At 35.0% G+C, this 27,002-nt stretch overlaps 3 protein-coding genes across 3 annotated transcripts; all 3 read right to left on the reverse strand.

The window, feature by feature from the left end:
• Window positions 1-714: 714 nt before the first annotated feature.
• On the reverse strand, window positions 715-4,686 carry LOC109190748 (metal tolerance protein C4). Its single transcript, XM_019341330.1, has 13 exons — window positions 4,071-4,686; window positions 3,899-3,953; window positions 3,498-3,630; window positions 3,320-3,375; window positions 2,860-2,974; window positions 2,716-2,773; window positions 2,506-2,624; window positions 2,310-2,429; window positions 2,070-2,171; window positions 1,926-1,998; window positions 1,472-1,539; window positions 1,199-1,259; window positions 715-1,116 (listed from the first exon to the last, which is right to left on the reverse strand). Exons 1-13 carry the CDS (start codon window positions 4,444-4,446, stop codon window positions 1,004-1,006), a joined length of 1,449 nt encoding a protein of 482 aa, XP_019196875.1. The 5' UTR covers window positions 4,447-4,686; the 3' UTR covers window positions 715-1,003.
• A 2,335-nt stretch (window positions 4,687-7,021) lies between these two features.
• Window positions 7,022-13,797, reverse strand: LOC109190747 (mannosyl-oligosaccharide 1,2-alpha-mannosidase MNS1). The gene is made up of 14 exons (XM_019341329.1): window positions 13,467-13,797; window positions 12,920-12,967; window positions 12,427-12,621; window positions 12,078-12,190; window positions 11,466-11,531; window positions 11,164-11,335; window positions 10,969-11,058; window positions 10,647-10,771; window positions 10,459-10,524; window positions 8,468-8,576; window positions 8,277-8,375; window positions 7,973-8,053; window positions 7,701-7,871; window positions 7,022-7,569 (listed from the first exon to the last, which is right to left on the reverse strand). The coding sequence occupies exons 1-14, from the start codon at window positions 13,617-13,619 to the stop codon at window positions 7,342-7,344; spliced, it is 1,716 nt and encodes a 571-aa protein (XP_019196874.1). The 5' UTR covers window positions 13,620-13,797; the 3' UTR covers window positions 7,022-7,341.
• A 1,948-nt stretch (window positions 13,798-15,745) lies between these two features.
• On the reverse strand, window positions 15,746-21,956 carry LOC109190746 (KH domain-containing protein HEN4). The gene is made up of 7 exons (XM_019341328.1): window positions 21,067-21,956; window positions 20,453-20,878; window positions 19,570-19,821; window positions 16,731-17,173; window positions 16,481-16,589; window positions 16,228-16,405; window positions 15,746-16,062 (listed from the first exon to the last, which is right to left on the reverse strand). The coding sequence occupies exons 1-6, from the start codon at window positions 21,829-21,831 to the stop codon at window positions 16,265-16,267; spliced, it is 2,136 nt and encodes a 711-aa protein (XP_019196873.1). The 5' UTR covers window positions 21,832-21,956; the 3' UTR covers window positions 15,746-16,062; window positions 16,228-16,264.
• Between the last annotated feature and the right edge of the window lie 5,046 nt (window positions 21,957-27,002).

Below are 27,002 nucleotides of genomic sequence, written 5' to 3' on the forward strand. Positions count from 1 at the left end.
AAATATATGAGACTTTACATATGTAACAAACTTAACTCTTCGTTAGTCCAACATATACTTGATTCTTTGTTTATCCAATAGATAAAATAACTGGAATAATGACCATACAATAATAAAATATTCATAACACTCTCCCTTAGTCATTATTTTACCATACTCATATCTCGTTAAAAACTTCACTAGACAAATCATGTGAGTAAAATCTAACCGATGGAAAAAGAGTGCATGATGTATGTCAAATCATATATTACATCAATTTCCTCATTATACATTTATACTAGTCGAGGGAAATAATTATGGCTAGAGTATTTGATTGTTGTATGATCATTATCCCAATTATTTATCTTTTAAATAAATGAAGTGTCAAGTATCTCCTAGATCAACGAAGAGTCAAGTTTGTTACCTATATAAAAGCTCATATATTTTCATTTGTAATAGAGAAGTGAAGATATCAATAAGAAAATCTCTCCCCTTTTGTCAATATTCTCTCTTGATTTATAACAAAATTAAGAATGTGTTAGCCAATGTATGAATATTACCTTGCAATCAGGTGAATAAGAAAATGTAATACTTATACTGCAAAATGTAATACTAATTAGAAATAAAATATTTGTTACTTATACGAGGAAGTGTAACACTTTTGAGGACAAATATAATACTTTTGGTATTCAAAAATAAAAGTTTTATCAACAAGCATAGGCACAAAGGCTGGTATATAGCACAAAAATGAATTCATTCTTGATTGATGAATGGAGAGATTCCTTCCAAGTAGACAGACACTATAGTGGCTTGATGCCAGTTTTCAATTGCACAATCCAAAGAGGTTTCAACTGAGATGTTTCTAATATTCACACTACATGGCCCAAAAAGTCTTTACATATAACCAACCCCCCTTGGAAACCCTCATGAAATTTTTTGTGTAAATATTGACAGGTTCTCATAAGCAAAGTGAATAAATTGAAAATTTTACCGCTAAGGAATACGAGAAAACCAAGTTGTGTGATCAAATTGGGTTATGGGCTTCAATATCCACATGCTTGATGCCGGGAACAATTTCCTGTATCTCCTTTTCTAGACGATCAACTTCGCTGCCTAATGCTGTGACAACTTCCTCGCCTGCAGGGGAGGGAAGTTAGTTTTTTTAAACATGGCGTGGGATGGAGTAAAATCAGTTTCTCGCTTAAAATCTTGTGGTTACCGTAGTTTGACATTAGAATGAGCAATGCTGCATCGTCCTTCTCCTTTGCAGCCTCCCGGAACTAACAACATAAAGACAACCACTCTCCGTAAGACACATAATAAGCTATAATATAAAATTCATGGCCTTAAAGAGATGTTCTCCTTCTTTGTCTAAATTTTGTGTGTATTTAGAAAGCAATTTGAATGGATGGGACTCGTGGGATTGGGGACTTGATAAAGAAAAGTCGATTATTTCTCCAAACTACCGATGAAAGATAAGGTCCACACTAACCTGTCGAGCCCACTCTTGACGTCCAGCTCTTTCTAGATAATTCTGCACCAGCACCACCCCGTTGAAATCTGAAATATGAGGCAATATAACCATATTATATTGGTGGCCTGAGAAAATATGCAAGAACTTGTTAAGAGTCCATATTGATAAAATAAAGAGAGAATATATGGGTTTATAAGGTCATGGGTTGAGCTAGCTAATTGGTTGGATTCAATCTTTCAGTGTGGTTTGGCCCATGTGCATTATAGCCCAGTTGAGTGACCTTAGCCCAATTTTAGTTTATAACAGAACTAAATTGTTGAAAAGAACCTTTCCTATGTGTTTAATCTCCTGTAAGGCTGTTCTGAGCTTATAGATCGCATTAATAATAATGTATTAATGTATAAGCAAGAAGAGAAGAGATCAGAAGAAGGCATTCTGTTCTATTTTTAAAGAACATCAAGAGGATCTTTACCAATCTCAGCTTTGAATCTAAAAAATCCAGGACCGATCACCTCACTTTTGCAATCATATACAGAATCAACAACCTGCGGCAAGTATATTTGGGTTAAGGCGAGTCGCAATGTTACAGCTGTATAGCAAACTAAAGCAGACATACTGGATCATTTTTCAAGAACTGAAGAACTCTCTCCATATCATGGTCATCAATTGCTCTACCAATCAAAGCATGACGGTTCCTTTGAATCAGAAATACAGCCACCTGCATTCACATTTTTCTTAACGTCTCAATTTTCGTTACTTGTTCTTTTGCACATAAAACATGTTTCCAAAACAAAAACGAAAGGGAGGATATGAAGCACATGCACAACAACGAGACAAGTAGTCCAACTTCACATACCATTCCAAGGAGGTTGCCTACTATGATGGAACCAATGGGATCATAGATTGGATTTCCCGTTTTATTTACTGCATACAATGATGCAGCAGCAATGGCTAGGCCCGTAACTGCAGCACCATCCTACAAACATAACATCATTTTACAGATGCTTGAAATAGAAAATTAGGGTAGGAGCTCAGCAGGACAATGTTATCACCTCTGTCATGACGGCAACAGATGTGGGATCATGACCACGCCAAACATAATCTCTAACTTTCATTCCTTCTGCAGCCGCTCCTTTTCTGACAGCTTGTATTGCCACAATAAGGGAAGCACCTAAAAAGAACCCCGACTTATGAAGTGTGATACAGAAGCTAAACGATAATCTCAAGAATCTACTTCTAGATAATTAACTTAATATTTATACCTTCGATGATGAATGATCCACCAATCACCAGAGATGCATATCCAATATTACCAGGAGGCTGAAATCAATCAATTTGGATCAGTACACATCCAGTGATAAGATGTAAATAAAATGAATCGAGTGTAAATTTCAATAGTGAAGTACCTGTGCAGTCCACAAGTTTTGAACTCCATTAACTATTGTAGCACCAGAACCAAGACAGAAAATACCAACAGCAGATATCAAAGACCAAACAAATCTTTCCTTCGAATAACCGTATCTGACACCAAGTAGCACAAAAGATTCAATAAGCTCTTACTTTATAGGACATCTATGGAACTCTCAAGTTGAACTAGGTTTTGACCATGTTAAAGTTAAACTCAACCATTTCAGATATAAATTATAACCTGATTTTCTAAATGACCTGCTTAACATTTTAAGCATTGATCAATTATGCATATTAGAACAAGAAGATTGTAGTAAGGGTTCAATGATGTAGTAGAATACAATTTTTTTTTTCTCCTGTCACAAATGAATAGCTTTGCAGCCATAGGAAATACATACTGATATAATGAATAAAAAATATTTCCCACTGCCTGAAGATTTTGATATGTATAACACTTACGGGTGGAGAGCATCAGGTGCACGCCTTGAGCTACTTAAACCATAAGCCAGAAGTGCCTAAGAAAACAGCACAGATTAGATTCTAGACGGTCCATCTATAATTAACAACGCAAATAGCAAAAGTAGGAATGCTCGGCCCAGCAAGGGGACAGAGGAAGATTTTCAGAAGCACCCATTACCTGGTTTGCAAAATCCGCTATTGAATGTACCATCTCAGCTAGCATAACATGGCTAGAAGTAAATAACCAGACCCCAAACTTGAGAGAAAAGACAAGAAAGTTGCACCATAATGCTGTCGTGACAGCTCTCTGACTGGAATGAAGATATCAGAAAAGTAAAGAAGCAATCAAGTAGCGAAAAGAGAATGGAGTGTCATAACAGATAAATCTCATAGCAGCTGCATATTTAAAACATTTCAATAAACACTAGAAGAGTAGAAGGTGAAGGAGATTGTTGTATAGCAGTTATCTCTTTTTCGGTTTTCTTTGAATTTCTCTTATCCCATTTAACATTAAATTCCATCATCATATCAAAGCAAAATGTATATGTATCGAAAATGAATAAGATAAGACCAAGTTACCCATGATCGTCTACTTCTATTGCCGTTATCGTCTTCTTAGCTCTAGTCAGGAGACCTGCAAACAGAATTTGTATACTGAAAATTCAAAACTTAACTTTTGAACAAACACTATGAAAATCGACTCTTCTTAGCAATGAAATAATTTTATTTTTTTTTTAAAAAAAAAACCTACAACGGCTTAGGAAGAGCTGATGATTGATATTCAATGGAATCATAGCCGAAGACATAGCTTTCCGCGAAGAACTCCCCCCATACAGTCCACGGAATGCAAATGAAGGAGCAGAAAGCCATCTTCCTCCAACCAGCCGAGAATGGCTATCTCCTTGAAGTCTGGTCAGACCATCGGAACGAGGTTCAGACCCGTTTTCACATTCGGGTCGGAATGAGTGAAACGGGGCAAGGAAGTCCACATTTCCGGAGATAGAAGAACGGGCGCCGGCGGAACCATGGGAAAAGCATCGGAGGCGGGAGAGAAAATGAGTACGCATCAATGTATAGGAAGAAGGGGTTAACTCAGAGATGATTGAATGCCCTTTTCTCCTTATCATTCCAATACTAGAGCTGCTTTACACTAAGCATTTCTGTTTCAAAATTTAAAAAATCGGAGCTTTAACGCTTTGGGATATTAGGGTTTAACTGTGAAGCTTATATTCTAGAATGCTGATGAAGGTCTGGAATTGAGAATCGCAGTCGCAGAAGGAGAGGACGGACTACGGAGGAGGAAAACAGCGTACTGAAAATATTCTTTGAATTTCCGTCAGCATATCCCTATCCCCACCCCCACTATCACTACAAGTCCGGCTTCACTTTATGCAAATAGTTCGAATATTATTAGTTTGGGTAATTATTCATTTATTTGGTAAAAATGAGGAAATATTAAAAATATAGAGGAAAAGTTAATAAAATAAAATAGAGAAAAAACAAATAACGAAGAACGACTATTTTAGTCCTTCAATTATACTAGAATAGTCAACTCAGCCCCTTAGTTATATATGTTATTCTGTTTAGTCCTTAAATTATTTGTTTGGCGGTGGTTATTTTAGTCCTCACCTTAAATAGTGGTTAAAATTAATGGTAGAAGAGTAAATAAGTTTTCTCTCAAAGTAAACATCAAATAATAGTGAAAAATATATGAGTAAATATGCAAATTCATTAGTTTCCTCTCAAAGTAAACATTAAATAAGTGAAAAACATATTTTAAGTCAAAAGAATCGGAGAATAACTTTGTTTTCTCTGTAAATTCATTTAAATATTCCTTAACGAATAAAAATAATCTCATAATTAAATGTTTTTAAAATGATTAAGGAAAACTAAGAAAAGATTAGTAATAAAATGAACACGGAGAGGGAAACGATGGGTTTCAGGTTTTGTTTGCTTAGCAGTGATGGGAGCTTCGTGGTGGCGTCAAATGGCCCGTTGAATTGTGCCACCAAACCTTTGTTAGAGCATCCACACTAGTGGATAATATGAGGTTAATGTAAGAATAAATAACTTGAGTGGGGTTATTTATAGATGTGGGGTGGGGTTAATACATGAATTATTTCTCCGGCAAATGCTAAAATATGTCTCTTCCCAAGGGAAGAGAAATATCAGGAAACATACGCTGATGTGCGCGTTTCGAGCACAGCAGCCAGCCACACGGGCACGACAGGCGCGCCCGACAATGTTTTTTTTTTTAAAAAAAAAATCAGTTTTGTTTTGTTTTATTATTTTTTTTCTCCCCTTCCCACATTCTCTTTCCTAATCACTCTTACATTATCTCCTAATTCTCCCCAACCATTGTGGATGCTCTTAGCGGAAGATGGTGTTGTCGTGGATGAAAGGCAAGGGAATCAACAATGTCCGAGTGGAGTCCGACGGCTAGGTTATGGTCCGCGCGCTAGCAAGGAGAACTTCGTATCATTCTTATACAGACTTAGCATTCAACGAATGCTCTATTATGATTAATTCTATTATCTCGTATTTTTTTTATCTTTCGTTAACATATCGGGAAAGTAGTTCGCCCACGCCCTAACAAAGGCAGATGCCAAATGGTAACCAGTCTGGCACTATGATATGGGACTTTGGGGTTAAGACAGGGTGAAAGTAACCATAGTGGGCAACCATTTGATTCGTTGGCAAAATTACTATTTCATTACAAACTAATTATAGAAAAATGATAAATACATTATTATTATTTCATTACAGACAAATGATAATTGCAATACTATTTTTTTTTAGTACTACTAACACTGTTACAATGTAGTATCTATTCATAACTACTTTCTCCACTAAGGTTCCGCCTAAAACCCACAACCTCCCATATGAGAAAGCAACTTGGTGTCACTAGACCACAATGTATTAATTATAATTTTAGAAAAATGATTACTGCTTTACTATTACAGTATTACACTACTTCAATACGTGTTATAATATTAATTCTAGAAAAATGATATTTCTTATATTTACTTCGATTTCGTGGAATCGAAATTCCCTTTGTAAAGGAATTACATATTCCATAGCTGGTCGAAATTGCAATTCATGAAATGAACTGAGAATAAGGTGTCATAGTCAAAAGAAGGATAATGGAAGTATTTGTCCTATTTACCACTACAAGCTTAAAAGAATAAAAGAAAGCAAAAAGAAAAAAAATTGGGTAAGATGTGACGTAGAAATCTTTGTTGTCTGGCACTATCTAGTAGTGATGGAATAAAATTAGAGAACAAAAAAACAAATTTATCAATCATTTTAATACCACCCCAGTGCCACTATGAATTGAACGCATAACCTTCTATTTGAGAGAGTCATCTTGTACCACTAGATCACAAGATCATTTATTTTTCTGTACATTAAATATTATTGGTTAACAAGAAAATCTATTGGAATTGAATTGATTCTAAATAAGACAATACATTAATAACACTTGAGATTACGAGTTTTCTAATATGCTAATCAACACCATTCTAATAATAATAATAATAATATGGTAGTTAAACCAAAAGCAGAATTAATTATTTAATTATATTATTATGTTTTTTTAAGTCAACAAACCGATTAACTTACTCATTATTTATTTATTATTAATCTTTAAAAAAAAAAAAAAAAAAAAAAAAAAAAAAAAACCAAACTATGAAATAACAACACTACAACAACAACAATAATAGTAACCCTTTGCATCAAAATGCATACCAGTGATGAGAATGAAGATAAATTTGCCCACAAAGGCTGGGTACATTGCAAAAAATGGAATAACCAGTAACCTAAACTATTCTCCTACATTAACATGAACCCACTCTGTAAAATAGGGGGAAAAAATAAAAATATAATCACCCACCTATACTTAACGCTGGGCAGTGATGTTTTAATGGTATCATGCCTCAAAACCATGATAAAAACGTGTGCTCTTTCAGGCAATTAGAACCAATGGCATGTTAATACTTGATTTAAAGCCGAATATATACACCCTAGTTACCAAACTGACCTTCTCTTCTACCGCGTGATCTACTATCGGATGTATGCTGTCCGGAGCTTGATGCATGCCTGGCTACGATTTTTAGAGGGTGCGCTTCAGTGTTGAAAACCCACTGGTCCAGAGGAATCACAGAAGGCGGCGAGAAAAGAAGATAGAGATATTTAAGCGTCTCTGCAAGAAAGAAGCTCTGCATCATGTTGTCTTTGACACCAGTGTTTACCTGGGAAAAAAAAAAAAAAAAAAAAAAAAAAAAAAAGACCTAAGTTATAAGCAGAGCGGCAGCTAGGACAGTCATGGTAGTGTATAAGTAATAATCGTACAAAGAGGTGCATGAGTCTGAGGAGTGCTTACATCTTTTAGCCCAACATATCCAGACTCTATCCGGCAGTTCTTTTCAAATGCCTGAAATATGTTCCAACCCCAATCTTGGTACGTCTTGTTTCCAGTCAAGCGCCAGAGATAAAAAAGGGATTCCACTGTCTCTGGCCTCAGTATGTTCCACGATGTCCCCACACTCAAATCCTTTATTGCAGAAATAAGAAATGAAAATATTTAACTGCTTCCTCAGTCGATAAAATTAAGCATGAATTAGCATAGAAGTAATGGGAACAAAATATTCCAACCTGCCCTTTATTGAAAAAATAGTTCTCTCCAGCCAATTTTGTTGGTGTTGACTCGTAGAAGTTATAGCAAGTCCATGCAAGCTGCAAAAAGACGCCAAGAGCTCAAGTTAGCTTAAATCCATGCACAGAAAGAACATGTGTCCAACAATGACTTGTGATCCTAAATTTCAGGGTTGAAGTTGACCTGAGCCAAGGAAGATTAAGTGGGAATTCTATATAACATTCAGAGACACATATATAGTGACTCAATGCCAAACTACTCAAAACATGGGAGTACACTTTAACTGACACTACATGGGAGTACCTCTTCAGCCAGCAATAAGTACTTCTGAGATTCATCAGGACCATAACCAGAAGCTCCTAAGGCCAACATTCCTGGTGCAAAGCACGCAAGTTCATCCATCTGCAAAAAATTTAAAGAGAAAGGGTTGACTCAAAGTTTGGAACAAAATGAGTAAGCAAACACTTGATACCTCTTTAGCAGCTATGCATCACCTTGTCAATTAAAGAGTTTCCATTCTTCTCACAAATATATGCAAAAGATGAAGGGGTAGTCCTTCGCACCAAGCTTTCAAGACCTTTCATTGATATCTCCCACATTTTTCTGTTTTCAAGATTTAGCTATTGTCAAACAAAACTCAGCAAAAATCTGTGAAATGAAGTTCACCACATTCTAAACAATAAAAGGGAAAATTCAAAAACATGCATGAGATCTGGCAGCATTCACCATTAAGTGATAACTTTTTTCCATTTCAGTTTATGCCTTGTTCTACCCTTCCCATCAATAATTATGGCATTCTTTTTTTGACTAAATTTTAGTCAACATCGTATAGTTCAGCTACTGTTACATATAACCTACACTTTAAATTTAACAGCTTGCAACCTATACTTTGATAACAAAGAACAGATTCTGTTCAATATAACTATTATGTGCATTCACCTTATTTTTATTAAGGCTATGTTAGTCATCATAAAAATACATTTACAAATTGAAACTTACAATTTCAATTAAATCATAAATTCAAAAATAACAAACATTTCTAAAAATACTAACAAAAAATCATGAAAACAATTATGAACTAGCATTGTCAATATCAAATTACGTTGCTATATTTGAAGATTGATTCTTCTTAAAATTATATGTTGAATTGAACAACACGCCTTGTCCAAGCGCTAATTTATAGAGATGAATTACTTTGACGTATAATTCCATAACTTGGTAAACGTAATAAGTTTTATGAACCTCACAAAATTAGGGAATAAAAGTTAATCCCAGTTATGTTAAGTATAAATAAAAGCTTCTTTTTGAAAATCGAAAGTAATACCTCCTAGAAAAATTTTAATGATTATTTATTAGATGGGATTTTGTTGAAATTTTAGGTTGCATTATGAAAAATTATTTTTTTATTGCCTTGAAAGGAGGTTGAGAAACTCAGAAACATTTGTTAAACAACAAATAAAATGGCGAAACAAGCATCTATACCATTTGACAAACATCAAACTTGAATAACATAATCATCTTTTAATTCCATTTTAGTTTATGGCTTTCTTTAAATCAAGCATTTAAAGGACTTGAGGGGAGGTAGTAATGCATATGAGTTTATAAGGCCATGAGTTAGACTAGCTAATTGATTCGATTCAATCTTCTTTTACTGTTATTTGGCTCATGTGTATTATAGCCCAATTTAGTAGCCTCGGTCCAACCTTAGATTATAACATGGTATCAAAGCTGTTTGGTCCATTCTGAGTTCACCCGGTTGTCTGTTTGTAGTATTGGTGGCATCCAAAGCTTCCATTTCAGGGGATAGTCCAATCCAATTGCAAGTGATGAACCGGTTAGATTCAAAATGGCCTGATTGTCCACTTGAAGAGAAGTGTTAAGAGTCCCACATTGGAAAATAGGGGACTCTTAACACTTGAACCGGTTAGATTCAAAATGGCCTGATTGTCCACTTGAAGAGAAGTGTTAAGAGTTCCACATTGGAAAATAGGGAGAAACACTTGGGTTTATAAGGTCATAGGTTAAACTAGCTAATTGATTGGATTCAATCTTTTCGTGTGGTTTGGCCATGTCCCAACAGCCATGTTAAGTAAACCTCAGCCCAATCTTAGATTATAACATGGTCCATGTTAATTGGATTAAGAATAGCAGTTTTGGTCCTCCATTTTTAGGGGTCACTACTTTAGTTTCCCCATTTTAAAGAAAATGTGGGGGGAAATGGGAATTTATAAGGGACTGCATGCCTATATCCCCTACAGTTTGCAACAAAAGGGGACTGAAAGTTGTTAACCATAAAAATGGCGGAACAAACTTGTTATTTCCAAAAATGATAGGGATAAAAAAAATACTTTTCTCCATAAAATTTACATTGTCCAATAGAGGGAAAGATCAAATCAAAACCCCAAAGATCATGATCATATTTAAAATAATAATAATAATAATAATAATAAATAAATAAATAAATAAATAAAGGAGGTTTGCTCACCTGTAATGCATTACAGAATCAGTTTTGTTTCCTTGGATCCAGACCTTGAGTAAATACTCATAGAAGCTGAAAAAATGTGTGACTAGAAATAAGAAATGGAAATAGAATTACATGTGCAAATCAATGAATTTGAAGTTACTTCCAAGCATAATAACATAATCAATACTTCAAAATGTGGAGTTCATTACCTGTCTCCCATAGCCCCAAAAGTAATGGTTGAGAATGACGTTTTCCCATTATGTGGATTAATGTAGATTGGAAGTAAACCATCATCAGGAAAAGTTTTGTTAAGCTCTAAAATAACATTCTCCACCTAGATTATCAAGTCATGCCATTAATCAACACCGGAAGATTGATATCAAATATTTAGCAGAGGTATTTTGATCTCATGCCAACTCTGATTCTGTAAGTTCAAATATTACCTCTGAATAGACACACGTGTAGGTCATAATAATTTTTTCATATTTTTAGATGAGGGAAGAAGAAACTTCAAGAGTCCACTGGAATTACCTTCTGCTGATACTTTGGGTCTAGTGTCCTTTGAGAAAGAGCAATAAATTCAAGCTGCTCAGTGCCAGAATCTGCCAAGATACTGTCACCCTGATAGCAGAGAGCATTAAAAAATTGCAGATACATTACAATCTGTGGATTTAGGGTAATGTGTATTTTTATGTGCAACTACAGTCTTGTAAAGTTCACACTTACCCTTGTCCATCCAGGGTTATGTGGATTGCCATGAGCCAAGTTGATTATATTATAAGGGATGCCACTAGGAGTATCCCATGCAGGCAAGAGCCTGTCAGCAATATCTTGAGCCTTTTCAAGGAAAACATTATCCCCAGAGAGATCATATGCACTAAGAAGTCCACCTACAACTCTGGATTGTAGAAACACACCAAAACAATGATCACAGAGCAGAAGAAATCCCAGAGATGATCTTGCAATTAGAGTGACCAGGAAAAGTATACAAAATCGTAAAAAAGGCAAATTAAACCTTATAAAGAAACCTTATGGTTGTCTCGAAAACACTAGCATCATAGTTCTTGTTGAAATCCAAGGTGTTTGCAACCCATCTGTGATATGCAAAACTTGCCAGTTATTAACACAATAAAATTAAAATTTCACAAAGCAAATGCAATTTGGTAATTTTAATGCTTTCTATCTGCTTCTCATGGAAGAATTATTTCAATGGCCAGGACAAAAGTAAGCTACAAGGAGGTGGGATTTTTGGGGTATATCTACAGGGAATAGGATTTAACCTATGATGTCTTATCAACCATCACAGTATGCCACTGTGTCACTGCCACAAGGACAATATATCACCACTTCAGAAGTACGAAGTATATTATGTTTAAAGAAAATTGGTTCAAGATCTAAAGCATGTAGTGACTACTAATTGTCCATCATTATAGTTTATAGAACATTTTATCAACACGTAAAGTCCTTACTTGAAACAACAAAAGGAAGTGTAGATATTAAATAACAGACATGACAAAATCCAATTTCTCTCTTAATTAAATGAGAATATCAACGACGTAAGTAGTTAATCAAGAAAAAAAATGAAAAGAAATCTCAGTGCATACAAATGAACGATGAGAACAAGAGAAAGATAAACTCACTCTCTAGCTTTCTGAAATTCTTCATCCAGTCCCATGATATAAAGTGTATCCAGAGCATCTATTAAAGTTGCTCCAAGGCCACCAAAGCTGTCAACCCCATTCTTTGATTGTGGCTGGGAAAGCATAAAATTGAGAACAATAGTTAAACAGAGTCCCAAGATTGAATGGAGTGATGTAACACTAATAGAAGCAGAAGCAAATAATAAACCACAACTAAAAAGGACCAAGCAGAATGTTTCAGAAGGCCCCACTCCATAGAAAATTGTGAAATATCCCCAACAACAACAAACATGCATAACATATCTAACATTTTAATGAAGAGATTACTGTATGAAAATAGAAAACTCACTTGAAGTTCATCATGACCCCATGCATATTTCTCATACGAACTCCAAGCATGGCGCATAGCATCCTTTACTTTCTCTCTTCGCTGAGCATCAGCCGGGTCCTCAAATACATCTTTTTTCTTAGCCATGCCACGGGTTTCACCAACCAAATTAAACTTTTCACGTGGAACAACTCGACCACTCTTTAATTCTTCAAGCTATTTTGCTCGCAAAGCATTCACCAAAGTTCAGCATTTAACGGAGTGAATGGTTGTGAGCAAAAGGAAATAAACTTAACCAGGATTTCTAAATGAGGGCAAAAGTCTATCACTCTACTGAAATTTCAAGCCGGAAAAATGTCATGGATGGCATATATATGCAGCTATTCAAGAAACGGAGTGGCGAAAGAGACAAGTGAATATCTCTCCAAATCATATTAATCATGAAAAGATAAGAGGACTTATTAGAATCTTATAGCTAGATGTGAAGTCAAGAAAATATACTTAAACCTCTTACCAAATCTTGTAACTGACTCACTTCACCATTCAACCTAGATATCTCCTCCTGTGAATCATGACAAAGCTATTTAGTAGTTACATAAATTATTGGGACTATAAGTGTGTAATAATCTTAAAACTAAAAAAACAAAGTCAATTAACATAAAAGTTTAGAGAATTTTATAGTCAGATGTTTAGAATGCATACTTCAAAGCAGCCATTTTCCAGAATGTAGTTATACATATATACAAATCTACCTTTTTGTGCAGCACAAAACACATAAAAGCACAGGAATTCGTCAAATCTTGTCAATTACTTACATTAGTATGGCACAACGTGCACTAAGGAGAAAAATCAAATTCTATCAAATAAACTACAATGACAAGAAAAACATTATAAATAAACAATGGAAAACAAATTGATAATATTGTGCTTTCAACAAAATTATTCCAAAACAAACAAATTGCAAAAGACACCAGCATACAAGCGTCTCCAACATCAACGAAACTCTAAAAAGAAATTGCGAAATTGAAAATGAAAAGAAATGAAAAGAGACCTAAAATTACCTCGTGCTCCCGAATTAAAGTTTGCCGATCCCAAAAGATGAAGGTTCCAGAAACGAAGACAATGAGGAGCAAAGCCATACGCCTCGGCCGTTTCAGATAATAGGCCGGATTGAAATACCGGCATCTACTCGACGACGATCTACTCCGGGCCATTTTAATGATTGTACAGGTTCCGGTAAATTAGGAGCATAAAACAATGGAAAACTTCTTCGGAAAATTGAAGAGGAAATTGGAGTATTGAGAAATCCGTATGAGCAAAGCCATAAACGAGAGAGGGTCGGAGGACCGGAGACGAAACGACCAACCAAAGTCAATGTACATTTGACCCCACTTATTTAATGCACGCTTAAGTATATATCTTATCTTCCATCTATAGGACTATAGCACAAATATAAATTTATTTCTCACACTAATAATAACGTTTGATAAGTCACATTTATATACCATGTTTTATTAATTATTTTAAAGTATATAGCTTGGTTAATAGCGATGCGTCTCATGAGGCTTTGGTAAATCACAAATATATAGTTTGGTTAACATCACCGAGACAATGGATCATTTAGGCAAAGTCCTAGAGCAACAGAAGTCTAGATCAACTTTTTCCCGAAGAATGTAATCAATAAAGAGTGAAGCTTGGACTTCATTACGTGGCTCCACAGATGGAAAAAAAATTGTAATGTAACGAAAGTAATCTGTATTTTCAAAATTAGGACGCTTTTGAAAGTTAGACAAAATTAGGAAAAAGACATTTGGAAAGTGTGTTTCATGTCAAATCTGGTCAAACACAAACGCAAGTTCCACTTACGTTTGTTTAAAAAAAAAAATGGTCGCCGGCATCTCTCGCCTTCTCCTTCGTTGGAGCAGCCGGCGTCACCTCGCTGGAGAAGCGAGCAACCAAAGTGTGGTCACCGGTTTCTCCCGTGAAGGAGAAGGCTCGCTTCTCCAGTGAAGGAGAATGCCACTGGTCGCCTTCTCCTTCGCTGGAAAAACCAGCAATGTGTCGTCGGCTTCTCCAGCGAGGAGAAAGCAAGAGAAGTCGGCGACCAAATTAAAAAAAAAATTAAACAAAAACAAACAAACGTAAATGGGACTTGCATTTGTGTTTGACTAGACCTGATATCAAACAGATTTCTCAAATGTCTTTTTCCTAATTTTGTCCAACTTTCAAAAGCGTCCTAATTTTAGAAATACAGATTACTTTTGTCACATTACAGTCATTTTCCCTGACAGATGCGTTGCGGGTGAAGGGATGAGCATGAAGGTGGAAAATGGTCATAATTTAGTTGTGGTGGCTACTTGGTGGATTTGGAAGTGGAGAAGTGAAGAGGTTTTCAAGGGAGATATCACAATTGTTCACAAAGCAGATTGGATCAGAATGCAGATCTTAAAGGTGCCTGTGTACACGGCCTTTTACGAAACTCGGCAAGCAAGACAGTCTGGAGAATATGAATACGATGTCGGCGTGGGTCGAATCGAGTCTAGCTCGCACAGAAGGTCCGCTACCAACCACCGTACAAGCACGATTATCGAGGAATAATCCCTATCAATAGAGTAAAAGTATATATATATATATATATATATATATATATATATATATATATATATATATATATATATATATATATATATATATATATATTGTGTGTGTGGATAGTCCACCTTATTATGTAGACTTGATCCACAGTACAACAATTGTATATCCAACTTCCTAGTTTGTCACTTACAGGCAAATTTTTTTGTACATCATGGTCCATACTGCTGTGTAAACATGATACAAAGTATATTTTTTAAAAAATATATTATTTGTCTACTATATTTACATTATTTGCTAGTATACAACATATACTTTCAAGTATACATATACTTTCAAGTATACAAATAATGTATTTTTTTTTAATTTATGATCCACACAGCTTTGTAAACCAAGGTCCATGGAATAATGATTGTCACCTACATTATAGTAAAAACTATATTCTTTAATTAATTTATGAGAAAGGCCACAACTGCTACCCAAAAAGTGCGCTCCCAGAAAATTCACCTTATGACCTTAGCTAGTAAATGACAACAAAGTTAAATTATTCATAGCTAATCAGATCAAACTAAATAATAATAATAAACAACTTATATAAATAGTCAAACTTAAAACTTTATAACTACCAAACCAACATTCTAAGTACATCAATCCAAGTAAGAACAATAGGCTTTACTATGCCTATTTCCAGATAGTAGACTTGAGTTGGAATTTTATCGTCCCAATTCCCCATCAACGAAACAAAAGATTTAGAGAAAGAAAACCAAACATTGCCCTAAAAACCAAGAAGATTCAATATTTACAACTGAGAGTCAATACCATTGCCATATAGTTCTACTTGACAAGTTTCATCTGTCTGCAGTCCACACTAACACAAACATCCTGTATATTGTGTGGGCTTAGCCACTAAGCAACTACTCTACTAGTTCATAATCTATATGATATAATGCAAATTCCCGCACCTTTTTTCTGGATAATAGGATAAAAGAGACAATAACTCAAGAATGTGCACCATTTTTATTTTTTATTTTTTGGGTTTTCCTCATCATAAATAGAAAACAGATCATGTCATCTTCTTTTTTTTTTTTTTAATGAAAGTAAGATGCCAGGATCTGTTTTCTATTTATGATGAGGAAAACCCGAAAAAAAAAAATGGTGCACATTCTTGAGTTATTGTCTCTTTCATCCTATTCTCCCGAAAAAAAGTGCGGGAATTTGCATGATGTCATCCTGTCATCTTACTTTTGTCTGCAGTTTGCAACTAAGACTAGAATGGTAGCTCAGACAGGATGCAAGCATGGACAAGGTTCTGAGCAGTGCGTGTCTGGTCTTGCGTTCCAGACAGAACAACAACGCCTTCAGTAGTACCGGGTCTCGGATCAGTAACAGATACCTTAGCACCCGAAGCCTGGATTACAGACACAACAAGGTTAAGGATTATGTTAGGCATGCGGGAAATATAAACCAAGGCTGTCTGATTTACCTGTCTTATGAAATCAAGATTGCTATTATCCGCTCCATAAACATGTTTCAACAAATACTGAGGGATCATTACTTCAACAACAACAGGTGATTGAACAACAGCATCTTCACTGCAACATAGTAAAAATCCAAAACGAGAGGAAGGTAAATACAACTACATTAACTAACTAATGTTCACAAAAGCTTTACTTTTTAATGTTCTCTGAACTCAGATGACATAATTAAGTCAACGAGAAGGAGAAACAGATCACCTGCTAGTACGAGCATCATTTGGTGCAAAACCTCCATTGACATCTGCAGCTGGTGCACCAGAAGCCTGAGTGGGACACCTTGGCGAGATTGGTTGATCATAGATGGGAGCCTGTCCACGTCTTTCATTGCCATACAAATTGGGGACAGAGTCCGGGTAAGTTGGACAGTGATGATCAAAACCATGCGGCGTCAATGCAGATGCTCGTTCAAAAGGTCTTCGAGGAGCAAAGCCATGGTCAACCCCGCGGGGAATGCTAGGTGGAGGGTGGTAAGCTGGAGAAGCAGGCTCGTGCCGAGCCCTATATGCAGGTGGCAGCATTTCAGGGCGATGTGGCAAAGAGGTTGCAGTTGGAAATTTTGGTCTCAGTGTGAATACTGTCTCCCGGAGTCGACTAGTTACTTGAAACAGAACATCCTGGACAGACTGCAAGCTGCCAATAACCTGCACCAGCCCCAAACATGAGGAATAGGTCTAATTTCTTCTTTCCCAAGAAGCATAGACATAAATCAAAAGAATAGTGTAAAGGTGTAGAGGAAACAAATCAATCTTCCACCAAGAAATGCATGGCTAAAGCCTAAATACATTTGATGCACTGTACTAAGACAAATCAATCATGAAATACTTATCTAGAATCAAGAACAACCCACTAACAGTTCATGTGTAAAAACTCAGATGAGTGAACATATCAAATATAAGAACAATAGTTACAGGCAATGGGATTAAGAGGCCATTTGGTAGGACAGTTTCAAGGCTGGAATTGAAACAATAGTAAAAAAAACAATGTTTGTTTTCTATTTTAAGTGTCTGGAATCAGAATCAAATACCTCAAATATACGACTTTTTAATTCCTGACACTGATCCCACTTTCATTTGAGGGATTTATTTCTCCTCCTTGAGAAGAACCCCAAGCCTAAAAGAAGGATCTTCTCCTCCTCCTCAAGAACACCTTCTTGGCCTCTTCTTCACTATAATTGTCGATGTTATAGTTTTTTTTTCCTCTTCGAAACCTTACTTTGAAAACCCTACCCTTTCAGAACTGCCATGGGCAAGAAGTGGAATGGAAAACCTAAGCTTTGTACTAGCCCAAATTCAAGAGACAGAGTAGCCCAAATCTGACTCTGATCCCCAACTGGAAGCACCCAATAAGAGCAATAAAAGTAGAAGTGACAGATTTCAAAGAAGAGGAAGTGGGCGAAGGAGAAGATAATTCATTAATTAAGTCAAACTTGAAAAAGGAAATTATCACAATTTACAATGGCATTTAATTCAATTAAGTAAGCCTTGTAATCCAAAATTTAATGTTAATTAACTTTAAACAATACCCTCAAAAAAAAAAAAAAAAAAAACTTGAAACAATGGTGTAAAATGATACCTTCAAACAAGGAAACCATGGCAATGGGGAAGTAAGGTTGTTCGTCAGGGAAGGATGTTCTAGGCGTAGGGAGTGGTGTTGCAACTGGAGAGGGTGGTTTGGCGGAGGCTGAGTAGCATGGTATGGCCAAGGAGGTTGTTTTTGGTTATCCCGTTGTTGGATAGCCGTCGACAATGGCAAAGCACGGTGGTTCTGAGAGTGATGTTGAGAATACCGTGATCGGTGAGTGTGATATGGGATTAGGCCTTGATTATGCGTTACAATCTATGGAGGTTATATAGGAGGAAAGTCTAGGGTTGGAATCTTCCAGAGAAGGACACGTGTATAAACTTCTAGAAGAAGGTTGATGGTTGTTGGTAGCTAGGGGAAGTGCCACAGATTGCAAAAATCCATTGCCCATAATTGGATCCAATAGTCTTGAGTCAAGGGGAAATGGTTGTTGGTAGCTAGGTTTCAGTCCATGGGGTTCAAGGTGTGGAAATTATGGTTAGGAAGGATGGTAGCTCCAAGCGATCAACAACCGAGCAAGATAATAATGAAAAACGCTTTCTTCCTATAGGCCCGGCTAAATTCCACTCCTCACTCTTTAAATAATCCATCTCAGCCCACGTCGGCTAATTTTGAACCCGTGGATAATAAATTTGCAAGCTCAAATTGTTCCGCAAAATGCTAACATCAACTCTGCAACCCAATCATACTCTTTAATAATTCATGGCCCAAGGTTGCTTAAATTAATGCTTAGGCCATTGTCCCTTCTTTTAATGGAAATATCCTTCCTTTAAATTCTTCACCCAACCACAACCCATTGTTCAGAGTATAGGGACACTGTTAGTACACATTCAAACAACAAATTCAGTAATAATTTTGATTCAAGTTTACTACCAAACATACATGCTACTTTTACTAAAACCCATTTCAATTACTGAATACTTGATTCCAATTTAGATTCAAATTCTCATGTTTAAACCAAACACCCCTAGAAAAACTCAAGTGTACATATAAACCATAATAAAGTGTCATTTCTCCATCCCTTTCCCTCCTAAATATGGGCAATGGGTTTTTTCCTCCCAACAAATTGTTATTTGTTGGAAAGGAAGAAAATAAACACATATAGGTGACAAAGGCAAATTAAATTGTGGACCATGGTCCACATTGCAATGTGGATCATGGATAGATGTTCATTTTTAATGTATTGAAAGTTCAATTTTAGGTAGTATACCAAATAATGAACTTTTAGAACACAAAAAATGAACATTCAATATATTAAAAATGAACCTCCAGTATATTAAAAATGAACCTTATGTCAAGGTGCACAATGGTCCATTGTATAGTGATATGGTGACTAGCTGGTCAGGACAACAGTCATGCATAAAACCATCATCAAGCTTTGTAAACTATGAAGAAATGCGGTTGTTATTAAAACAAGGAGGAGCAAAAAGGGCGTAAAGCCAAAATCTAGAATTACCTGTACAACTTCATCACCTTGGGAACCGAACCTTGGAGATTGTTCCATGGGAAAAATGCGTATACTAGCACCAGTAACTCTTCTCAATTCGGCAATTGGAATACCACCATCCCCGAACACATAACCCATTTGATTTGAATGTACAAGAAGTCTAGCCACAACTGCTGCAGCTGGTTCAAACCCAATTTCAGCAATTCTACTATGCACACGAATAACAGCTTCCTGTGCTGGAGAATGCCTTTGCTCGGAGTTCTGCAGAAATTTAAAAGGTCACTCAAGAAATACTAAATGCAAGATAGATCAGCAGAGTTTAAATAAAAAAAGTGTATGTCCAACTTTCAACAATATATTATTGAGTAGATGATAAAGTTTATAAGATAATCCCTAATGCTGATTCAATAATATGTTAGGTAGCACGAAAAAAAGAAATGGAACACAAAGAAACACAGGATATGAGTTTTCTTTAAGTATGCATACATTTTAATTGTTTACCAAGTTCTTTTTAGAAAATTGTATTTTTAAAATTTTTAATTAAGGAAACGATTCTAAAGCGTTTTATAAAATTTCCATAAGTTTCCATGCATCATAGGCAATAATATGTTTCAAAAATAGGATAAGGGTAAGATACTAAGATGAATATTTGTCGTGGAATAACTTAGGAACTAAAATGCAATTCTCCTTAAAAAACACACTCATGCCACTTCAAATTCCACACGCCACTACATAACAGCTCAAATGAATTAACGAAAAAGAAGTATACTTGTCGAGCAAGGATCAACAAATTATAGAAATGTAATAAAAGTCAATGCCCTGTTAACAACCCCTTCCCAATAAATAAAGGAATAAATTTTTTTCTGATATTGGAGACTGTTGGAACACATACCTCTCGTGAGGATATAATGACAGCTCTCTCATCCGAATCAGATGCAACTTCAACAATTTTAATAGAAGCACCAGTTTCACTCTCGATCACCCGTATAATAGAGCCGCCTTTCCCGATCAAACTTCCAACTTTATCAACTTTACATAGAAGCCTAAATACGACCTCTTCTTCCTTAACCATACCATAACTAGCACTACTCTCAGCACAAGAATATTGAAAATTCTTGGAATGATGATCCACAAATTGATGACCTGTTGCATAACCCGGTAGCGAATAAGGGTCTGGACCAGGCAAACCATTTCCATGGAATGATGACCCTGAGGATTTGGGAGTAGATGAGTATGCCAACTCTGCCCTAGGGTTATCTTGAAGACAGCCTGAAACAGACAACAGTGCTCTTCTTACCGCCGAGAAGTTTCCTGTTATCTGCACATTAACACAACATATTTACAATCAAAGGGGCATAAGAAAACAAAAAATTAACTCATTTCTTCATATTCCAGGTCTAGTTTTCATCTTCTGGACAATCATATAATAAAGTTTCATGCTTGAGATACATTCACTACTAAGTAAATTGTTAGAAGAAAATGAAGAGCTAAAGAATATCAGATTACCTGAATCACCTCATCTCCTTGGGAGGCACAGTGGGGAATTTGATCTTTAGGCAAAACCCTAACTTGAGCTCCAGTCTCATTTCTTATTCTCTCCACAATCTTCCCTCCTCTCCCAAGAACGCAGCCTACTAACGAAGTCGGGGCTAATAGCCGGCAAACCACCATTCCCTGCGGAATTCCTCCAATGCTATTACTCCCTTCGTCCTTCCTTTCTTCACCCTCCCTCTCCTCGTCAACTTTCCAAATTCTCTCGAAAACCCTAACCAGTGCCAGCTGAGCGGGCGATGCCTCGTCGTCGATGCTCGAACTAGGTGGGTGTTCGGCGGTTGTGCTAGCACAATCCGAGTTGCTTTGACTCGGGGCGGAGCCAGTGGAGCAATCCCTCCTCGTCGAATCGGCAATGATGGTGATGACGCGCTCGTCGCAGGCCGGGGCGGAGTCATCAATGCGGATCTTGGCGCCGGTCTCCTCCCGGAAATGGCGGATATTGGCGCCGCCCTTCCCAATTACGCGGCCGGTTTTGGTGGCGGGGCAGAGGATCCGGAATAGGGTTTCGCCGGAGGAGAGCTTCAGAAGGGGCGAGGGCGGCGGAGGAGGCCTGAAAGTGACGGAAGAAGGCGGCGGCGGTGTGGACGAGGAAGTGGGAGTGTGAAACGGCGGTAGGTGGCGGCGCTTGGTTGGAGTGATGGATGTCGGGCTGAAGGGTTCGTGCGCGTCAAGTGCCGTCGTGTCCAGGTGTCGCCTGGACATGAACGAAGCGTCCATTAAAACTGAGGCGAAGAAGCGATCAAGAGATCAAACAGCAGACAGAGAGAAAACAAAGTGACGGGGACACTGTTTTCTGGGGTTTGACCGCTTCCTCGTTTGACTCCACACTACCTTTACTCCTTTAGGTTGAACAAAACACTACTTTGATTATTTGGACCTTTGTTACTTAAATAATTTAAAACAAAATATATATATATATATATATATATATATAATCCAAGATATTATTAAACGTTTTCACGTTTCATATATATATATATATATATATATATATATATATATATATATATATATATATGAAACGTATACGTTGAAAATTAAAACGTTTAAAAATATCTCGAATAATACGCTAAAAAATTGTTGAAAGAGTTTAAATCGTGTAAATTTTAAAGTATTCATGATGTAAGAATGAATTGAAAAACTAAAACGCTCAAAATTATCTCGATAATTCGCTGAAAAGTTGTTGAAGGGGTTCAAATCATCTAAATTCTAAAGTATTCATGATGTAGGAATGAATAGAAAAATTAAAACGCTTAAAAATATCTCGAATAATCCGCTGAAAAGTTGTTGAAGGGGTTCAAATCATCTAAATTCTAAAGTATTCGTGGCGTAAGAATGAACTGAAAATTAAAGCAATGTTCTATTTTCCTATACTAGTATTTTCGCACATGCGATGCACGGAATGGATTTGTTGTAATATATTTAGAATATTTGGATCGATATATAATTATTTAAATTAGAACATAAAATACTATGTATTATATAATGCAATTGAAAATGTGGCTTGGATTATTTGTGTGTTTTGATGTTATCATTGCTTTTATATTTTAGTCAATTATGAATCTTTTTTTTTTATTTATTTTCAGTCAATTATTAATATTCATTTCCTTTTCCAATTAACCTAATTTCTGTTTATTTTTTAATTTTTAATTTTCAGTCAATTATTAATATTCATTTCTTTTTTCAATTTTCCTAATTTCCATTCCGTTTTTAATTGATGATGTAGAATATTATTGTGAAATATTTCTGTTATTTTTTCTCATTCATTTTTTAATTTACATTTACTATTTACTATTGTTTGGGTGGAAAATCAAGTAAATAGAATTTTGTTTTTAATTATGGTATAGATTGCTATTCCGTTTTTCTTCATAAATTTTTTCTAATATTTCATTTGTTGGTTACTATTTTTTTTTTTTTTTGTAGGGAAAGCTGTGTAGTTATATTTCCATAAAGCAATATTAATATATTCATTTCTTTTTTCCTTTCATAAAAAGAATTAATATTGATTTCCATTCGTTTTTCCTTCATATTTTTTTTTTCTAATATTTCATTTGGTGGTTACTAATATTTTCGTAAACAAAGCTATGTTATATTTCCAGTGAAATATTATTATATTCATTTCATTTTTTTCAATATTTCATTTCCTTTTAAATATATTCATTTCCTTTTTTTCGTCATAAAAAAAATAATATTGATTTTCATTCTTTTTTCCTTCATAATTTTTTCCTAATATTTCATTTGGTGGTTACTAATTTTTCCGTATAAAAAAGGTGTTATATTTTTAGTGAAATAGTAATATATTCATTTTATTTTTCCTAATATTTTATTTCTTTTTGAATATATTCATTTCCTTTTTCCTTCGTAAAAATAATTAATATTGATTTGAATGATTTTCATCCTTCTTTCCTTCATAATTTTTTTCCTAATATTTTATTTGATGGATACTAATTTTTTCATAGAGAAATCTATGTTATATCTTCAGTAAAATATTAATATATTCATTTCGCTTTTCCTAATATTTCATTTCCGTTTGAATATATTCATTTTTTTTCCTTCATAAAAAGAATTAATATTGATTTCTATTTCTTTTTTCTAATAATTGTCAATTAATTGGCCTGATTTCCATTTGAAATGTTCAGACTCGTATCACTGAGGATTGTAATACCCATTTGCTTAAGCCTATTGAGTCGAGTCAGATGAAGTTAAGGCTGCATTGTTCTCCATGGCTCCCGATAAGGTCTGGAGTCCAGATGATATGAACCCGTCATTTTATGATTTGTCATAGTCAACTATGATTTGTCAATTGTTCAAACAACTCTTCATATTCAACCATGCATGATTTGTCATCCGTTAATTATTCCAACAACTCTTTTGAATAAAGTATAAAATAACCACGTTTAAATTAATAAGTGCCACAAATATCAATTAGAGAGATACATGTTTGATAGGACTAATACGATTGGAGCAGTTTAAGTACACCATTCTCAATGTTAGTTTTAATCACTATAATCTCACAACTTGTAAGTTAATTATTTGTTAAATGCTAAGCATAGTCCATACAAAATATTTGTTAATGACTACCACACACACTAAATTAAAGGTGAAATATTTGTTTGGGCCAAAGAAGTTGGGACAATTGAGGTTTCGATGGAGACAACAACATTTGCATGCATGCAATCAAGTGGGAGAAACCCCATTAGGGTGGCAAAAGCTTAATGTAAATGTTACGATGAATCAAGTGGTAATTGCATGAGTTTTCGATGAATGTTGATAAAATATGATTGGGGAGTTTATCATTGCGATTGACATATTGGAAATAGAGATATTGATACCTAAAGAAGTTGAAGTACTAGATGTAGGGTAGACTTCCAAATGCTTGAATATAGTGAGACACTTTATTAAAGTGGAGATGGATGCATTGTAGGTGGTGAATGTGATCCATGATGAAACTAATTATTCTTGTTTAATTTTGACTAGATTTTTTTTTTTTATATTAAGAACTTTCTAAATATTTCAATAATCATTTTTCTAATTTGTTAAACATTAAACTAACATGTCGTTCATTTAATTGATAGAGAACTAGTTTCTATCAAAGGATAAGACATTACTATTTACTACCTCCACTATGACTATGGTCAGAACCAAAGAGGTAACCCTCCTCCTTAGCTTTATTCATATATCTTCTTTCTTTTGTTTTGTTTTGTTTTGGTCATGATTCACGATGTTACACAATCATTATTACATGAACCATGGTCCAAACAATTGTGTGGATCATACATAAAAAGTACATTTTTAATATATTAAGAGTACATTATTTATGTACGTAAGATACATTTTTAATATACTAAGGGTACATTATTTTATATAATATACCTTCAGTACAAAAATAATATATTTTTAATATATTAAAAATGTACCTGATATTCATGAATTGACGGATGTCACATGAACCATTCACAATAAAATTTGCCCAAACATACCGATTAAGCAATGCTATAACGAAACAAATATCCCTAAATTTGGGCCAATCCATATAGATGAATGGGCTCATGTTTGGCATATGTGAAACACAAAATGAATTACAAAAGTTTGTATTAATTAACGAGGAATTAATAAAAGTATTACGGAACTATTTCTATGTTCATAGTTATTAAATTTTATGTTTATAATTTTTGAAATTCATATTTACAATTATTGAACTCTATATTTTTAATTATAGAATTCTATATTCATAATTACTGAACTCTATATTCACAATTATAAAACTCTATGTTCATAATTTTTTAACTTCATATTCACAATTATTGAATTCTATATTCAAAATTTCATAACTCTATGTTCATAATTTTTTAGTATTATATTCATAATTACTTGTACAGTTTTCGCTAAAAAATTGATAACGACCAAAAAAAAAGTTCAAAATTACCGGTTTTCATTGACATTAATAACCGAAATCAAACCAAAAAGAGGAAATGTCAATTTTGGTCATATGACTAAACGGGTCTTGTTAATTTTAGTCTCTGACTCTCAGAGTTGTTAATTTAATACCTTAACTATGTAATTTTTTTCAATTTTGGTAACTCCGGCCAAATTGTCGGTCAAATTTTACCGGAAAATTTTAATAATTAAAATAATAAGAGTATTTTGGTCGTTTCATGCCTCTTTTCTTCTTCTCTGGCGAGTACATCCCTATCTCTCCCGTTTCCATCATTCTTTCTCCCTGTAAACCCTATCTTTAATATCATCAAGCCTCATTTCCGGCCCCATCATCCTAGTTCATTTCATTCGTCGAAAACGGGAGAGGAATGAATAGACTCGCCTGGGAAGAAGAAAAGAGACGTGAAATGATCAAAATATCTTGCTTATTTTAACAAGAGTTAATACCCAAAATAGTCCCTCGACTATGTCGTAATTACCAATTTGGTCATCGACTATCATTTTTACCCAATTAAGTCCTCAACTATACAATTTTTACCCAATTTAGTCCTTTGTCAATTTGACTATTTGTTGACTGTCAAAAGTGGAAATAAAGTTGTAATTTTACAAGTTTTCTCCTTCCTCCTCATTTAGCAGCGCCAAACCATGTAGCAATAAGCTCCGGTTGGGTTCTAAACCTGTCAGTATCGAAGTAGTGGTTATGCATCGGATAGCCCATGAATTTGATTTCCAACGATTTTTTGACGATCGAAATCTGATCGGAGTGTATTGCTGCATGGTTTGGCGCTGCTAAATGGAGAGGAAGGAGAAATCTTGTAAAATTATAATTTTATCCCGACTTTTGACAGTCAACAAACAGTCAAATTAATACAGAGGACTAAATTGGGTAAGAATTATATAGTTGAGGACTAAATTGGGTAATAATTGTATAGTTGATGACTTAATTGAGTAAAAGTTACATAGTTGAGGACTCAATTGGGTAAGAATGGTAGTTGAGGTCAAATTGGTAATTATAGCATAGTCGAGGGACCATTTTGGGTATTAACTCTTTTAACAATTAAAATTTCCCGACAAAATTTGGCCACAGTGACCAAAATTGAAAAAATTTACATAGTTAAGGTACTAAATTGACATTTTTAAAAGTCATGAACTGAAATTAACAAGACCCATATAGTCATAGGACCAAAATTGAAATTTCCTCCAAACCAAAATTTGAAATATTCCAACGGTTCGATTTTGTTATAAGTATGGTTTTTTTGCTCCCCCTTAATTGTAACTTGTAAGTTAGGTGAAAATGTAATCTTCTAAAACACGACACCCAACCACTTCTCCTGCGGAATCTTCTAAAATCAAATGTAGGACTTTTAGTCACATGCATACCACAATTATGCAAGATAGAAGCTTTGACAAGAAAATTGTTCAGTCTTATTCTATAAAATAAAATTTTTTTT

Source organism: Ipomoea nil, unplaced genomic scaffold (genome assembly GCF_001879475.1).
Source record: "Ipomoea nil cultivar Tokyo-kokei standard unplaced genomic scaffold, Asagao_1.1 scaffold1576, whole genome shotgun sequence".
Lineage (NCBI taxonomy): Eukaryota > Viridiplantae > Streptophyta > Magnoliopsida > Solanales > Convolvulaceae > Ipomoea > Ipomoea nil.

Bases quoted from the DNA above. Each gene is read 5' to 3' on its own strand.
- LOC109190748 (XM_019341330.1), bottom strand. From the start codon at position 4,446: ATGATAAGGAGAAAAGGGCATTCAATCATCTCTGAGTTAACCCCTTCT. The intron at 2,172-2,309 runs GTATGTGAAGTT...ATGTGAATGCAG, and splicing joins TAGGCAACCTCCTTGGAATG to GTGGCTGTATTTCTGATTCA. The intron at 1,540-1,925 runs GTAAAGATCCTC...CTCATATTTCAG, and splicing joins TAGATTCAAAGCTGAGATTG to ATTTCAACGGGGTGGTGCTG.
- LOC109190747 (XM_019341329.1), bottom strand. From the start codon at position 13,619: ATGGCCCGGAGTAGATCGTCGTCGAGTAGATGCCGGTATTTCAATCCG. The intron at 12,191-12,426 runs GTGAGTTTTCTA...ATGCTTTCCCAG, and splicing joins GGGGTCATGATGAACTTCAA to CCACAATCAAAGAATGGGGT. The intron at 10,772-10,968 runs GTAATTCCAGTG...TTGATAATCTAG, and splicing joins ACCCAAAGTATCAGCAGAAG to GTGGAGAATGTTATTTTAGA.
- LOC109190746 (XM_019341328.1), bottom strand. From the start codon at position 21,831: ATGGACGCTTCGTTCATGTCCAGGCGACACCTGGACACGACGGCACTT. The intron at 19,822-20,452 runs GTATGTGTTCCA...AAATTTCTGCAG, and splicing joins TCATTATATCCTCACGAGAG to AACTCCGAGCAAAGGCATTC. The intron at 17,174-19,569 runs GTAATTCTAGAT...GGGCTGGTGCAG, and splicing joins AAGGTGATGAAGTTGTACAG to GTTATTGGCAGCTTGCAGTC.